This window comes from Phodopus roborovskii, unplaced genomic scaffold, assembly GCF_943737965.1.
Source record: "Phodopus roborovskii unplaced genomic scaffold, PHOROB, whole genome shotgun sequence".
Classification (NCBI taxonomy): domain Eukaryota; kingdom Metazoa; phylum Chordata; class Mammalia; order Rodentia; family Cricetidae; genus Phodopus; species Phodopus roborovskii.
Window position 1 is genome coordinate 101,408 of NW_026125511.1, and position 18,171 is coordinate 119,578.

General features: G+C 35.9%; 1 protein-coding gene across 7 annotated transcripts in view; it reads right to left on the reverse strand.

The window, feature by feature from the left end:
* Rps6ka3 (ribosomal protein S6 kinase A3) overlaps positions 1-18,171 on the reverse strand; it is a 98,082-nt gene that overhangs the window by 38,957 nt on the left and 40,954 nt on the right. For 6 of the 7 annotated variants that reach the window (XM_051176672.1, XM_051176669.1, XM_051176671.1 and 3 more), the window contains 2 exons: positions 7,948-8,064; positions 3,050-3,131 (listed from right to left, as the gene is read on the reverse strand). In XM_051176672.1, the coding sequence (XP_051032629.1) occupies positions 3,050-3,131; positions 7,948-8,064 (199 nt within the window). Of the gene's footprint in view, positions 1-3,049; positions 3,132-7,947; positions 8,065-17,445; positions 17,587-18,171 lie in introns of those variants that run through there. The other variant, XM_051176673.1, reaches the window with a different exon arrangement.

An 18,171-nucleotide genomic window follows, 5' to 3' on the forward strand; every position in this document is an offset into this window, starting at 1 on the left:
TGGCTGATGAAGAGAACAAGTTCTAGTAAGTCCTCCTTTGAATAGAAGAGTGAGTATGAAGAAATGTTTGTGTTTCTAAGACTATATATAGAAAATTGTTTTAAGTAATGATGCATGAAGTCTTTTAGGCTGACAGAACACAAAATTCCCCATTAAACTGGTCTAATGTCATTACCTTCTAGTTGACCCCACTCAGTGTATTAGGAGGAACATTGAAATGGAATGACTTCAGGGTAAACATGGGCATTCTGTGAATTATTTCTAAAACCCCACTAAAAAGTCATTAATAGAAAAATGATAGTAGCAAGCCCTATCTGCAAGGGCCATGTTTTAACTCTTCATGGGTACCTAAAACACGGGGAACATACGTTTTGTAACACTTGACATTTTGTAATTCATGACAAACTTCAACAAAACTTAAAAATATGAGTCCATAGATTCAATGGGACCACCCGATATTTGGTATGGTGAAATTTTACACCATGCACTCAAAGATATTACTTCATAAATTTCAGGACACAAAGATAAATATTTTATCTATAGACTTCCGGAGAGGAAAAGTTGCTAACACACACAGGAATGGCAAAGAGAATGGCAATGACCTTCATCACTGGAACACAGAAACAAGAAGACAATGGAAGCAGTACTTTCCAATATCCGAGGGAAACTTATTTGGGACCTAGAATTGTAAACCTGATCAAGTTATATATTCAGCAAGGAGGTGGAATATATTTTCAGACATGCTAGATGACACAAATTTTACCATGTAGTTGCCTTTTCTGTAGTAGCCATTAAAAGATCACATACAACCCAAACTGGAAGGTATACTAAGTAAAAGGTAGGTAAGGAATCCAGAAAAAGGAAATATAGCAAAGATGTGAAGGATATATATTCCCCTGTACTATTTCATCCAGTTATGATCAAGTTTTAGAAAGTAGAAATAATGAGAACATTGCTGGGAAAATGTAGACATGAGAACTGTGTAGATATCAGTATAAAGCAACTGAATCCTAAAATCTTTGATGTTAGGAAGTAAACAGATTATGGCTCCAAATGAAAACAACCAAAGAATTGCAAAGACAACTTTGAAATGTGAAAGTAAATGTGAAAAGAAGCAAGTCAGTGACTGTGGAAGGGTCAAAAATTAGAATAGGCAGGGAGATAGAGTAAAGTACAGCTGTCTTAGATGACAAAACTTTGATAAAAACAAAATCCATATTTGAGAACACATCCAAAATTATCTAGAAGCCTACAATTCTATAACTCTGATGCTTGCACACATTTAAGTATCCTTCCATAGCTCACAGTATATAGTATATAATTTTATATTATTTATTTATTATATTATTTATTTATATATTTATATAATATATATTATTTATATATAATTTATATATTATATACTTGTAATAGGTAAGTATGTTATATTTTCATTTATTTCTATAATCATATTAAACACATTAATTTTCATTTCAGGTGTATGCTTGGCTTGCCTGTACATAAGCCTGTTATGCCTGTTTCGTTCATGCAGTTCCTCTAAAGGCCAGAAGAGGGCAATAGGATACCCTGGAATTACATTTACAAACCATAATGATCTGCCTTGTGGATACTTGGAATTGAACGTAGATCTCTTGAAATACTCGACAACATGCATGTGGCTACACTGGGCTTTTGTGTGGGTGTTGTGATCCCAACTTGGTGCCTATACTTTCCCCAGCAAGTGCTTACAAACTAAACCATCTCTCCATTCCTCCAACTTCTTACATTAATACAACATTTGAGGCATACATTTTTCTGTTCCCTATTCAAACTATTTTACATTGTATGAAAAGTTAACTTATGTATACAATAAAACTTTGCATCTATATCTAGGAACTGTATGTGTGTCTGATATCTGAGGAGGCCAGAAAAGGGCATTAGATTCCCTAGGAGTGGAGTTACAACAGCTTTGTGAGCCACCATGTGGGTGGTAGAAACAGAACCCAGATCCTTTCAAGAGTAGCCACTGGTCTTAATCATCAAGTTTTCTCTGCCCCACCTATAAGTTTTTATTGTCAATTGCTTGTTGAAATTTGCAAATCTCCTTCTGAGGTCTTTTGACATTAAAAAAAATTAGGAAATACAGATAGGATGAAATTTGTTATAGACAAGACTAGTTGTTTTTCAAGTAGCTAAACAACTTGTGAAACCATTATGTGACTTTATAACATGGGATTCAGGAGTATAAACTTTAAAAATGCAGTGATTAAAAAGGTAGGTGCTGAAGAAAAACTTTAGTTCACCAGTTCTAGAAAGAATCAAGTGCTACTGCCACAGAACATAAAAGGTACTCAGGAAATGGAGTAAGAAAATGAAAGCAAAGAAGGATATTTTTTTGGTAGAACATGGTGAAATTTCTTAGCTGGTGATAATGTCCACACTGAATAACCAGGAAAACCTGAAATAATAATGATCAATACAAATATTCTCTTGGATATTTTAATGCTTTGCAAATTACATACACATTTACATGGCAATCAATACCTAAACTATCTAAAATTTACAGATGTGGTAAAATAAGCAATATTATTAAATAAAAGAAAAATTTAAGTATTTAAAACTGTATATATAGACCATCTAAACATCTTGTTACTTATCAGACTCAAAGTAGGCATTACATTTTTTTTAAATCACAGACTCAGAACCATGTTTGGAGGCCAGAAGTCAAGATGACTAAAGAATTAAAGCTATTGTGCATCTAGGTGACTAGTACATTTTCCAAAATATTCAAGGAATTTGAAGATGAATCCAACCAGTTTTAACCTCATTAACTTCTATGTGCCTAAAGACTGAGATGATTTGATCATACTTCTTTTCTTACATGGCAAGTCCTGTTCTTAAATCATATGAATCTTAGCCTAGTAGGAAAGTCACTGGAAGTCAATCCAAATTTAAAGCTGGTAACAGGAGCTAATTTAGAATTCAAGCGGCCTCAGGATCACGTGAGCTCTTCTGAAGACCTTTGGTTTGTTTAGACTACGTGAACATGGCAAATAACGGCAGCACTTACCTTTCAGTGTGGCCTTCTTTAATACCTTCATGGCATAAAGCTGTCTAGCATCAGAGCCTGAGATTTTTTTAACTAAGAAAACCTATATTGAAATGACAGAAAATAAACGTTACAGAGAATCATAAACGTTTAATATTCCTTTATTACAGCAAGACCCGTATGTATGTATGTATGTATGTATTCTAAACACATTTTGCCCACAAGAACACAAGGTCCAAGATTATTATTTAGCATCTTCAATTTTTATATATTTTGGTATCTTATGAAGAGTGTTGGGTTTAGGCAAAATATATAAGATATACTTTAATTCATAGTTGTGTTGTAATATGGCTGACTATCAATACATCATATTCATTTTGACAATTACATTATAGACCATTGCCACCAAGCCTTAAAAAGACCTGCTAAATAGACCTGAATTTGTTGTATGTGTGCATGTGTGTTAGAGAAGGATGTTGGGTGTCCTGCTTTATCACTCTATACTTCATTCCTTTGAGATAAGACTCTCTGAACCTGGAGCTATTCTGGTAGCCAGCAAGCCCTATCAATTTTTTCTGTCTCTGCCCTTCACAGTGCTGGGCTCACAGGTGCTCAGGGTCATGTTTGGCTTTATACACTGGTGCTTTGGATTTGAACTTAGGTGCTCTTACTTAGCAAGTCATGTCTCTAGCTTCTGGACATGTATTTTAACCATTCCTCTTACCTACTCTTTCAAATCAAACAGTACCCCACCCCTGCTTTTTCTTTTGATTTTTGAGACTGGGTCTTATTCTGTATGGAACTCACTATAATTTGCCTGACTCTGCCTCCTAACTGCTGAGAATTATAGATGTAAGCCACCATGTCTGAAGGAAAGCCATGTCTTAAGCTGCTATGGGTGGGAAGAAGGGAAGCAAATTACAACCAAGATTTAAGCGTAGGGTCTGTTTCAATTATATGACTTATACACTTAATCCAAATCTCAAAACAGTTGTCAATTGATTCTCAGAATTTTATTGTTTTGAGAAATGGTAGAAATGAAAAGCATCACATCTCATATTGGCCCCCGGAGGCAGGATGTGTTTTCAGTGCCAGCATTAAGCCCCATTCAGTAGCTCTTTTAGTCAATTATGGGGAGTTGACCCGAGAAGGAGAAACACTTTTTTTTTTTTTTTAAATATTTCAAGACAGGGTGTCTCTATGTAGCTTTGGAGCCTGTCCTACAACTTACTCTGTATACCAGGATGGACTCACATTCACAGAGATCTGCCTGCCTCTGCCTCCCAAATGCTGTGATTAAAGGCATATGCCACCACTGCCTGGCTTAATTTTTTTTTTTTTTTTTTTGGTTTTCTGAGATAGGGTTTCTCTGCATAAAAGTCCTGTTCTAGAATTCACTTTATAGATCAGGATGGCCTCTAACTCACAGAGATCTGCCTGCCTGTGCCTCTCAAATGCTGGGATTAAAGGTATGTACCATCACCACCCAAGCAAAGTATTGTTAATAAGCATGGTTCTAAGGTGAATTACTGTTCAAATGTTAAAGGCAGTCAGGTATTAGTAATAATTATGATGAACAGAAAGAATTTCTCAGTGGGTAGAGGTAATTAGGAGATTGCCCTATCAATGCCATTATCCAATTGTAAAAGGAAAATTTGTATGGCTTCTAAACTTGTTTCAGTTCTTTGAAAGCACCCTCTTAATAACTTTCAGCACTTCTTTCACAGTGCCTTCGGAAGTATTTACAATGTAACATTATGACAATCTGAGGATGCAGACTTACTAAACAGTGCCAGTTTTACAGCTGCCCAAATCAGGTCATCACAGTGGGACAAGATCCGGGTCATATACCCAGTGCTGGGGCCCTGCTCATGGCATTCTTTAACTGTTTGTTTAAGCCAGTGAGCTGCCTAGCAGGGTGACAGCAGCAGGAGTCCTCATTTGCCCACGCAGCTATTCTAGGCTCTGACAGGTCATCTCTGTTTCCTTGGCTTACACTGGCCTTTAAAGATGACTAAGATAGAAGACACCCTATTTTAATGTTTGCTATTTATAGTGAGGCACTTAAAGTACTTTTAAAGACACAAACGGAGAAGCATTCGAATTCCTTGAAACTTAAATATTGTGTTCCCTGGAATCCAATGTATAAAAATAAACTCCTCTATTTGGGTTTGTTGAAGAGTAGGTAATACAGTAAATGTCAGATATGTGTTTGGCCTTGTATCATTTAATTCTCACTACTATCCTATGAGGTCAACATATGACTCATTAATATTTTTCAAAACTACATGCTAAGTACATACAATGCTACTCATGGAACCTCTAGTCTAGTGAGACAGACAGCCAATAAGCAATTTTATAAATGAGGATCTGCAACTGCAGTGAGTGCCATAAAGTAGAGGTATATGATGTTCCTATGCGGTTATAACTAACGGGTGTGACAAGTAGGGTAGCAGGGAAGTCGTCTCTAAGATCACAGGCACAAGAAGAGCTAACAAGCTGAAGAAAGCTTAGGAGCAAAAAAGGTCAATGGGATCAGAACACAGTGTTGGATAATATATAAGTTGTTGTTTTAGAGGTGGTGAGGAAGTCAAACTCAGAGGCTCCTCTGCAATATTAAGAATTTGTTCTTATCAGGTTCTCATGTAAATAATTGAGATTAAGAAAATAAGTTGGGAAGATACTCTTATAAGACTCTTTCAATAGATCAGGGAAAGATAGTAGCAATGTAGGATAGGATTCTTATGATTTCAAAATTATTTACTAAATGAAAAGGATTTGGTGACAGATCATATTGGCTGGAGTGGTATGTAGCAAGGTGAGGGTTAAAGGGAAGAGAGGATGGAGCAGATCTAAATAAAGATGTTAGGCATGCCTCCCCAGTTTCTGACTTGTTTAACTGGATGCTATTAACAGTGACAGAAAAAAATGAAATAGGATAGGTTTGCAGATGGGAAAGATTGAGTTTGGTTATAGACATACCAAGGACAAAATAAAATACCTTTGAGATATTAATGGGGGTGAGGAGTAGCCACAGAGTGAGTTCAGAATTCGGAAATATAATCTGTGAAGTCAGCGGCATGTGAATAACACAGGGGCATAGAGAAAATCAATTAGTGAGATGTATAAATTGGCAGTTTAGAATCAAACCTCAAGTAACTTCCATATTTAATGACATGCTAGAATAAGGAAACAGAGCTCTCTAAGAGATTAAGTAAGTAACAATGATAAGTAGAAAAAAATGAGTTCAGTCTGGCTGATCTACGGTTTAAACTTATTTTTTTGGGGGGGGGAAGAATTTAAAACTTATAACCATTATGCTCTGCTAGCTAGTGAGTCTACATTTGGATTAAAAGTATGTTCTGTGTTTCAAAGTGGTTAAACAACTATAACAAATTATCTGTATTAGCAAAGAGCTGCTAAACAGCCTTACTAAATAAAATACACAAGTTAGATCCACTGATCCATTTTGATGCTTACAGAGCATGACACCTTCCAATGTTTTCTTATAGAGAAGTGGTAAGGAAGTCATGTACAATCTCAGAATATTTTTCTTTTTGAGAATGAATCTGTCTAGAAAAATCAAGTAGTAGCAGCTTGGTAAGTAGAAGCCAGAGGACTGTTGTGAGTTTGAGGCTAGTGTGGGCTAGATGGAAACCCTGTCTTAAATAACTGTAATGATAGAGTAACAAAAAGAAGAGAGTATATGAAGGGGTTAGCTTGTGAGTTTTCATCATTTAAGAAGCATGAGAGCTAGGATAAAACATTCATGTTCTCACTCCAATCTAGGTTGGCCTAGGCTGGCTTCAAACTCATGGCAATCATCCCCCAAATGCTGGGATCACAAGCCCAAGGTATTAATTCCTATTAAATTTGAAGATATTTAAATTTATCTTTCATTCATTTTAACTTTTTTTTTGAGATAGAGTTTTATGCAGCTTAGGCTGACCTCAAATTCTCTATGACTCTTCTGTCTCTATCCTTTAAGGGCTGTGTCATTGGGTAACATTTCCTTGTACTTTTTTTTTTTTTAAGACAGTCTCCCTATGTAGTCTTAGCTGTTCTGGAACTCACTATTTAGACAAAGTTGGCCTCAAAGTTACAGAGATCTGCCTGACTGCTGGGATTATCACTATGCCAAACCTCTTTATAATTTTTTAATCTAAACCTTACAACCTATCTCTTTCTATAGGTTACATATGTATATAAAGTATTTATAAAATACTTATTTTTACTTTTTGAATTTACATGTATTTATGTCTGTATCTATAGATGTGAATGTACCCATAGAGGTGGGAAGAGTCTGTCAGAACTCTTGAAGCTAGTTGGAGTTACAGCTACTTGTAAGCTGCCCTATGTGGGTGCTGGGAACCGAAGTCTTATCTTCTGAAAGTGCAACAAGCATTCTTAATAACTTAAGAGATGTCTCCAGGCCCATCTATGTATATTTTAGTAGATATGTAACTATTCATATTTATGGGGAATAATATGACAATTTGATAAATCTATGCAATGAATAATGACCACATCTGAGTAATTAGTATTTTTTCATCTTTAAACATTTATAGCCAGTTGTGGTGGCACATGTCTATAATCCTAAGAATCAGGAGTCTGAGGCATGAGGGCTGTGTAGCCTGCCTAAGCTACATAGTAAGATTTTATATTCCCAAAGATGTTAACTTTCCTTGTACTGAGAAGCTCCAAACCTCTCTTCTAGTTCTTAATAAAATATATAATAAATTGTTGTTAGCTATAGTCATGCTATGCTATAGAACATTTGATCCCATAACTTCTATGTCTAATTTTGGTACCCAATATCTAGCCTCCCTCTATTCCAAGCTTTGTGTGATTAGCATTCTACTTTCTATGTTTACAGAATTTGTATAAACTTTGTTTAGAGCATACAATTATGACTTTACCTTTCCAAATGATCCCTGCCCTAATACTTTCAAAAGCTCAAACTGGGAAGGATCTGCCTTTTCATGTCCTTCCTTCACATGATGTGTGATTGCAATTTCTTTGATACTGCCTTCTTCCTGTTGAAATAAATAGAGACAAAACATATTGTTAGCCAAAATCAGATAATCTTAATTTAGTATAGCATATTAGAAACTCTCAAATTCATATACAAAGCTACTCTTTACTGACTTACCAAGTTAATAGAAAATACATATCAAGTAATTATACTTTATTTAAAACATTTATTTATTACATATATAGTGTTCTGTCTGCATGTATGCCTGCAGACAAGAAGAGAGCACCAGATCTCATTACAGGTGGTTGTGAGCCACCATGTGGTTGCTAGAAATTGAATTCAGGACCTTTGGAAGAGCAGGCAGTATTCTTACCCACTGAGCCATCTATCCATCCCTGTAACTATACTTTCAAGTTAAATATTAGAGGATGTTAAACCATATTAGCTTCTATAAAATATTAGCAGTAATTATTTAAAAATCTTTATTCTTTCTATCAGAGATAATTAGAATAATTTTGAGGAGAAAAAGGTGTGTGAGAACATTTGCAAATAGCAGATTGGAGTACTTACTAAACTGTGTCTGGCATGCGACTATATCAGGTGGAATAAATGTTATGTATGCACTATTTGTTGTAGAGGGGTACTGAAAACTGTTCTAGGGTAAACACACATTTCCATCCTTAGCACAGCTGTCTGAGAAAGCATACTAAAGAGGAGGAGGAAAAAGTAGAGTGAATGTTTATGTTTGAAATACCTAAGTTACTTCCCATTCTCAAAGGAGAGAAAGAGCTATTAACTCTAAAAGTCAAAGTCAGAAAAGATTAAAAATTTGGTTCGAGGGATTAAACATGTAAGGAAAAGATGACTGTTCTATATAATAAAACTGAAAAAAATCTTTGGGCCAAGAAAAGATGTTTTGAGATAGTGTCTTATTATGTAGATGAGGCTGGTCTCCAACTTTTCCCTAGTGATGGGATTATGGGCATGCAACAACACATTCATCTTAAGGAAGTATCTTTAAAGCCCAAAGTGGATACTAGAAAATATATAATGTGTACATAAGATTTCAATTACCTATTTGTGTTGAGATGAATAGGTTAATCAAGGCAATACTGTATGTTATAGACAAAAAAGCAACAATAAAACACAATTTAGCAAAACCAGAGGTACAAGCCTGTTAAATAAAAAATGTCATTTCTATTTTGCTGACTATGAATGCTGTTTTTATCCAGATGAATAAATATTGGTAGAAGAATTTAAAAGTGTCCTACATAACTTTTGTTTTTGGAGGTAGGGCCTCATTGTGTAATCCAAGCTGGCCATGATCCTCCTGATCCTCAGACTCCAGAGCACTAATATTATAGGCATGTGCCACCATACTTGGTTAGCATTTTCTCATATCCCCTTAAAGGCTGGCAAAAGTTCAGTGGTAGGACACTTGTGGGTAGGCCCAGGTTCAATCCCAGCACCATAAAAACCAACCAACTAACAAACTACCAAACAAGAATTATGCTGTATCTCAAAAAGATACTACAAGACACCCTACAGTAATTTCTGAAAGTGAAAAGAATCTCCAGGTAGAATATATAAAGGAATATACCATTTTAGTTTCCAAGGCAGAGGCTGTGTATTGTTCATAGGCTAGCCTACTACTTCAGGAGCTTACTCATTTTGGACTGTCTTAAAATTTTAACCACAATGACAAAAAGTGTCTCCCAATATTGTCATGTATTTTGTAATTTCAAAAGCATTATTTCCTTAATTCTCCTGACAACTCTGTATGTGATGTATCACATCAGCTGAGTCTCAGGTACTACCTCTTCCTGAGCACACGTCTCTCTGAATGAGACTGAGCAGTTACAGTAAGAAAATTGGGAAGTAAACTACCAAATAACAATTTTTCTAAAGAAGAATGCATATGAAGAGTTATAAATAAGATTTAGATGAAAGTCTAGCAAATACTTATCTATCTTGTATCAAGCATGTATTAGTTGCCTTTTTTTTACTTTACCTTACACCCTGTATTTATGTTACATGAAAAACCTTTCATTTTTTTTTATTAATGCTTTGAGGGCTGATGACAATACAATACAGAGTAAATTCCCAGATCAGACACAAGCATTTCAGAATTCTTTATTTTTTTTTCAAGGACACAAAATTTTTATTTTCTCTGAACATTTTGGCAGTAATAGATTTTGTTTTCACGTCTAAAGAACTTCATTTACAGATTTGGTAACAAAATATAAGGTATTTGTGATGTTTTTTTAAAATTTTTAAAAATTATTTATTTTTTATTTTACATGTCGATCCCTCTCTCCCTCCCTTCCTCTCTGCCCTCTCACATGCACCCTGACCCCCCTGCCTTTCCATCCCCCCACCCCAATTCCACATGTAGGGCAATGCCATCCAGGTGGGGCCATGTAAATCTGTCAAGTCATTTGATGTAGGGACTAGGACTTCTCTCCTGTCTCTAGGTTAAGGCAGTATCCCTCGATGTGGGATGTGTCCGCAAGGTCCTTTTGTGCACCAGGAATACATCCTGGTTCCACTGTTTGAGATCCCTTAGACTGATCAGTCCTTCTAGCTGAGACCTATATTCAGGGGGGCCTGAGTCAGTCCTATGCTGGATTCCCAGCTATCAATCTGGGGGCCTGTTAGCTCCTCCTTGTTTGGTCAGCTGTCTCTATGTGTTTCTGCAACCTGGTCTTGTCCTCTCCCTCTCCATCTGGATTCTAGTTCGACTCAGTGTTTAGGTATGGGTGTTTGCTTCTGTTTCCAACAGGTACTAGATGAGGGCTCCATGATGGTGGATAAGCTAGTTGTTGATCTCACTATCCGGGAAGGACATTTATGGTAGCTTTTTCATGGTTGCTCAAATTGTTAGTCTTGTAGGTCTCTAGACCTTTCTTTAGGTTCAGTTTTCTCTACAAACCAATAATGGCTCCCTCTTTTAGGTTCAGATTTCTAATGTGATCCCCCTGACTCCATTCACCCTGAGAAATTTAATAGATCTCTTAAAGGCAAAAGGCTTTGAATACTCTGAAGTCTAAAGTTTAAAGAGACTAAATGAGGGCAAAGCGTATAGACAGTATGCTGCAGACTCAGGACTCAATTCCAGTTTTCTAACTTCCAAACAAGACCCATACAGTTAACACTACTCTGAGGCTGGAAGATGTTCTTGGTGGTTTTCTACCCAAGAACAATGAGAGGAACCTGCAGATTTATGCCCCTATGGTTTGTGGTCTTTGTTTTTGACATAGGGTATCATTATCAGTTTAAGGTGGCCTTGAACTTCTGGTAAATCTCTTTGTCTCAACCTCCTAAATTCTGCAATTACAGGCATGAGCCACTATGCTTGGCTGTAACTAGTCATCTATCTCTTGCTTCAGTTACCTCAGTAGCACATCCTTAGCAGTAAAATGATTGTCATAGAACCAGTATTTGTATGCTTAGTGGTTCATAAATTAGAAACACATAAATGAAGTTCTTTCTTTTCTACACCCAAAGTGTCACCACATTGTATTTTAAAGACTAATAGGCTGTAAACTTGACTCATGGAGCCAAGTTCATTGCTCAGATTCTAGCATATACTATTTATATCCTTAAATCACATGGCCAGGAAGAATTATATTCTGTAATCGTCTACATTTTATCATTTCTTTTTCTTGGGTAAGTGGGATGTGATTCAACTCAGCTATAATATTTTTACAACTTATATTCCATAGCAAATGCTTACATTGATGCCTTTCACAAGGATGCAATATAAGCAAGGATGAGCAGTTCCTGTAAGCATTCAGCAGACTATAGCAAGCAAAGAGGATCAAGGCTTATTGTTACAGTGTAGGCTATAATCAGGGAATGGATCTCAAAATAAATATCCATTACTATTCTCATCTTTGATGACTACTATTCCTTTCCCCTCATGTCAATTAGGCCACAAAAATGCAGGCTCTCTTTGATCTCTTCACTCAACAAATATATACTGAAATACCAGCTAGATATCAAGTACAGTGCTTAGAAAACCTTTCATCCTTCGTTCTTCGATTCCAATGGCATCATGCTGATGTAACCATTTAATCTTTCATGTAGAAAATTAAGCGGATATGGTTCCACATAAAACCTTACCCTGCCTATGTCTAGTTCATCTTTCTTGATACATTTTCTGAACAGTATTTAGCTCCAGTTATACGACCAGGTTACTCAAACACCTCTTAAAGTTCTCCCAAATTCAATGCACTGCTTCATGCTGGTATTTGAGTCCCTTTGCAATTTGGCTTCAACCTTTATTATATAATTGCCTTTGTCAGCCTGAAATACTTTTCAATTTTTAAGAATCTCTATGTATACATGTGACTCTCTGTATGTAAATAAGCAAGTATGTAGGTGTTCATGGAGGCTCCAACAGCAGGAGTTTCAGGCAGTTGAGAAGCACCTGATGTGGGTGCTGAGAATCAAACTTCAAACCTCTGCAAGAACAGCAAATACACTTAACTGCTGAGTCATTGTCTCTAGCCCCAGATATATTTCTTATTCCACAAAATTTTTATTTCTAAATCAAAGTGATAAGTGCAATGAATAACAAATCAGAATAGCTTATGGTGAAAAACAAATCAATTTTCATTTGGTTATCTAGATTTTTATATTTATTTACATATGAGACAGAGCCCCTTTTTGTAGCACTGACTGTCCTGGAACTCATTATGTAGACCAGGATGGCCCAAACTCAAGAGATGTGCCTGCCTCTGTATCCTTAGTCATGGGATTAAAGGTGTGTGTTACCAGATTTTTAGAAGTAATTAATTTTGCACTTACTCTGCTCAATTATTATGTTTACTACATATTCCCTGTTTTATAATTATATTATTTTATTTAAACCTTTTCTTTTACTGTTTTTGAATAGAATCTTAACTCCTCACTTTGTAAAAGTCAATAGTGCCCACATATTCTTTCTTTAACTTTCCCTTGCCTGTTGGTAGCTTATTTTTACATTGTTCATCCCAATAAGAAAACTAATGCTCTGTACCAGGTGTGCTGAAACATGCTTATAATCTCAGCTCTAGGGAGGCTGAGGTACAAGGAGAAGGACTGCAAAGTTAGCCTGAGTCAAGGGTAAGGGTGTGTGTGTGTGTGTGTGTGTGTGTGTGTGTGTGTGTGTGTGTGTGTGTGTGTGTGTGTGCGCGCACTCTGATGTTTGTATGCTGCGAAAATACCATGCTCTGTTTTCTGTTTTGCAATTTAACAAACACTATCTATAGCCTGATCCTGACTAAGTTAAATGCTTATACAACAGCAGTGAATTATGAAGTGCATGCTAGGCAATATAGTAGGTTTCCTTTTATACAGGTCCCTAGCAATGATTCCCAAGCCAACTCAAGGAGACTTGAGTTCCTGGTTCAATCTACTATTTTCTGTTTTTTTTTTTTTTTAATTTATTTCTCTGTCTTTTGAGATTATCCATTATAGTTTCTAGGAAAGATTAAATGAAAGAAAAAAAAATCAACTTCATAAGACAGGTCTTGCTATTCTATCAGTGTAGGATGGTCTCAAATTTACAATTCTCCTACCTCAGCCTTCAGAGTGCTTACAAGTACAGTGCTATGCCCTTCTGGAAGAAACTTTTCTGAACTGTATAAATCTGTAAATGTCTTTATGTTGTCTTCATAATTTTTAAAGTTTGGCTAACAATTTTGTCTCAAAAATTCAATGTCATTTGTCCACTGCCTTCTAGCACCTGCACTGCTTATAAGATGGGTTTAACCTAGGCATACTTTGCAGATCACCTTTTAAAATATTTTTTTTTACATACAATATATTTTGGTTCCATATCCCTTCTTCCATTTTTTTCAAGTTCTTCCTCACCTCCCTATCCACCAACTTCATGTTCTTTCTCTTGCTCAAAATAAAACAAAGCAAAAATCAGGGGCTGGCGAGATAGCTCAGAGGTTAAGAGAACTGGCTGTTCTTCCAGAGGTTCTGAGTTCAGTTCCCAGCAACTACATGGTGGCTCGCAACCATCTGTAATGAGATCTGGCGCCATCTTCTGTCATGTAGGTGTACATGGAAGCAGAATGATATTTACATAATAAATCTCTCTCTCTCTCTCTCTCTCTCTCTCTCTCTCTCTCTCTCTCTCTCTCTCTCTCTCTCTCTTTCTTGAGACAGGTTTCTCTGTATTGTTTTGGAGCCTGTCCTGGAACTAGCTCTGCAGACCAGCTGGCCTTGACCTTGAATTCACAGAGATCCACCTGCCTCTGCCTCTGAAGTGCTGGTATTAAAGGCATGTACTATCAACACCCCCAATAAATAAATCTTTAAAAAGAGAAAACAAAAGGCAAAGGCCAAGACCAACCAACCAACCAACCAACACCAACATGACAAAAAACAGAAAATGAAATAAAAGCAAAAATAAAATAGTTGAGCTTATTTTGTGTTGGTCAACTATTCCTGGGCATGGGGCCTGCCCTGGATGGTTGATATACCTAGTGATGACATTCCAATAGGGAAAAATGATTTTCCCTTTCCCATATGGATTATGAATAGCTTTTTGGCTGAGGATGGGAATTTTTGTTTACTTCTTCTCTGTGCTGTTTTTTAAAAAAATTTTATGTGTATAAGCATGTTCTTTTCATGTGTGTCTGAGCACCATGGGCACCATGGAAATTGAGATACAGATGTCTGAGAGACACCATGTGGGTACCAGGAATCAAACCCGAATTCTCTGGAAGAGGAGCCAATTCTCATAAATACTGAGCCATCTCTTCTGCCTTACATATTATTTTATGTATTTAACATATAGGTGGTAGTGGTAGTGTGGAGGGAGGGAGAGAAGGAGGGAGGGAGAGAGAGAGGGAGAGAAACAGAGAGAGAGAGAGAGAGAGAGAGAGAGAGAGAGAGAGAGCGCATGCAGGGTGGGGGGCAACTTTGTAGAGTGAGTTATCACCTACTATGTGGCTCTTGGGACTGAATTCAGTTAGCCAGGATTGTAAACAAATTCCTTTACCCACTGAGGCTTCTTGCTGCCCTTTATTATTTACTAATCTATACTTTTGAGACATATATAACCTTGTCTGGCTTTATTATTTTGACACTCCACACTAATGAACTAAGTCAAAATCTACTTTCAGAATATTGGTGCTTAGATAATTTTATCATCTATGGATTATTTATCTCTATGGGGAACTAATATTTAATAATTTTATTCCAGTTTTTCAGGACTTCTATTTTTTCACCTTCCCTTTGGGATGGGTTTGGAATTATATATACTTATTAATCTCTTATGTCTGTACTTTCTGAGAAATTTTCTTGACTATCTTCCCACTTTTATATTGAAATTTTTTGAGACAGGATTTCTCTGTGTAGCTCTGGATGTCTTGGGACACACTCTGTAGACCAGGCTGGACTTGGACTCATAGTTCCACCTGCCTCTGCCTCCCAAGTGCTGGGATTAAAGGTGTAAGCCACCAATGCCTGGCTTGAATTATTTCCTGAGATAAAAGGCTCACTTTGTAGCCCAAGTAGACCTTGATCTTGAACTAATGCTCCTATATGCACTTTCCATTGCTGGGATTACTGCTGAGCACCATTACATCTAGTTTCACGTGGTAGCCTATCATAGTATGCATTGTTTTATGTGATACATGAGTACTTTTGTCACTACAAATATCATTATGTTGTGCACCTAAAACTGTTATAAATTCTCTAATATTTTTTATGAAGTCTGTTAAGCAAAAGTTTTATGATAGGCAAAATAAGAAATGAAATCTACAATACAATTCTACATCATTCTTTTAAATTTCCCTGACATTTGTCACCCATAGCTTAGGGGTACTGAATACCTCATACTAGTATTAAAGGCCACCAGGTTCATACTTAGTCTTTAAAGCTAATCCTTAAAGTGGGAAAAAGGTTAACTTATTATTTCCTTTCTAAGGCATGCATGGTGGTCACGCCTTTAATCTCAGCATTGGGAGGCAGAGGCAGATAGATCTACAAAGCAAGTATACAAAGCCTTGTCTATGATGTAAGTTCTAGGACAGCCAGGGCTATACAGGGAAACCCTGCCTCAGAAAAAATTCCTTTCAAGCCACGAGAGGAAAATGTAATCTTGACTCAAAAATGTAAAAAAGAATTAAAGAAAACTGTCTTTTTGAGTTATTAAAAACCTAGTGTTGTAACATGCTAACACTGGGTGATATTAACTGAGTTTAAAGAATGATTCAACCTTTGGCATTATGCCCTACCTTGTATACATAACTTCCTTTTTCCTCTCCTCCCTTGAGTCAGGAAATCTGTTCTTGAGGCATTTGTATTTTCCAAATTGTTTTGAATGTCAGAAAACATTTTTAAAACTCGAAGAAAAATATTTAAATGCTCCTTAGTACAAGACCATAAAAAGTTTTTAACTACGGACCTATTTGTACACATAGCTTGTCCTTTAAGGGTACTTTATTGAATAATCACTTTGTACAGAGATTCCTATAGCACTGTAACAGTTAATTTGAAAGGAGTTTTTAACTTTTGTTTTTAACATGATTTAGACTTTATAAATTATTTGGTGTGGCAAACAATTAGTATGGTTAATTTGTATGGTTATCTAAACCATGGTAAACTATTTTTAATTTATTCTAGAACATAATTTGATTAAATTCAATTTATTTCACTTGTAATTAAAATAAATGAATTCAACATTTTTACTTAACAAAATTCTTTATGAGACTATCATGAGCCAACTTCTCCCATGTTTAAAAAAATGCTAGTTCTCCAGACCAACATTTTCAACACTGTGCCCCACCCTCACCCCTGCCTAGAGTCTCAATCAGCAAATGTAACTCTTTAAAGAGAGTGTTACTGAACAATTCTCATGGCAACGCATGAAGTTAATTTTGGCAGGATTTTATATTAAATATAATGCAAATTATCATCCACTAAATCTACTGTGACAAAAATAATTCTTTGAAAATTGTGCCTATACTTGCTTACAGTTACTTAAATGTAGAGCTGCTTGAGTCTTTACAGGAACCAGTTTCAACAAAAACCTAAGTGTTTGACTATTTAAAAATAATATTATCCTATATGCTAAAATAAGTATTACTTACATAATAACCTCCTAGTATTTTAACAGAATTTTTTGCAATTCTGATCATAACTAGTTTAATTCTGAGAATTAAAGTAATTTGCTCTATTATATAAAATTATGAATACAAGCATGATAAAATTATTCTAGCAGAAATAATCCAATATAAAAATAAATAAACAAAATGAATGTTGAAATAATCTAATACAACCAACTAGCTTATGTTTAGTAAAATAGTTTCTTTAAATGTTAGTTCAAAACTTATTCTAAATTTTAAAAGTTCCTTAAAAGAACCTATAAAACTGAATGACTAACATTTGTGCTCAATAAAACATCCTATTTTTAAAAAAGAAGTTGAACAAAGCTTACCTGTACAGAGCGAACACGAAAAGACAAAAATTTAAACATGGCTACGAAACCATGCTGAAGATAAAGAATTCTTGACGGTAAAACTTGAGTTAGAAAGAGGAGGCCAAGCCCCTGCAAAGTTTTCTCCTACCAGCTGTTCCGGCAATTAGAAAATTTCCTGTCAGGCGGGCCCTGAAAATGCTAGAAAAAGAGGCTGGACAGTTTTCCTGTGGTAAAAGAAAGGAGAAACCTGCCTACAGAGGCTTTCTTGTAGCTGATAGGTAGGGAGCCCAGAACAGGAAACTGCAACAGATTTGCTGATAACCAAATCCTGTTGAAGTGCTTTTTCTTTTTCCTCCTGATTTCCAGCAGCCATAACCATTTTTTTAAACCAGGAAAATGAATGCCATTTTAGAATACTGAGAAACAGCAGTATTAAACTATGACTCTTAAAAGCAAGGGAAACTAGTACTACCATTAAAATAATAAAAGTTGCTGATACACGTGTGGGAATTTACCCTTTATAATGTTTATACCCATGTACAAGACATGGCCTCAAGATGACTTTAAAGTTATATATAGCCATGCCATGGGTGTTCCCTGTCAGTAAGGAAGAGTTCCATAACTATGGTTAGAAAACAAAGACTACACGCAAAAACAAAACAACCTTTTAGACTGAAGGATAAAGTCTACCCATCTTAAATGAATGTAAATGGAACTTAAAATTTACATGTGTTATAATCATCA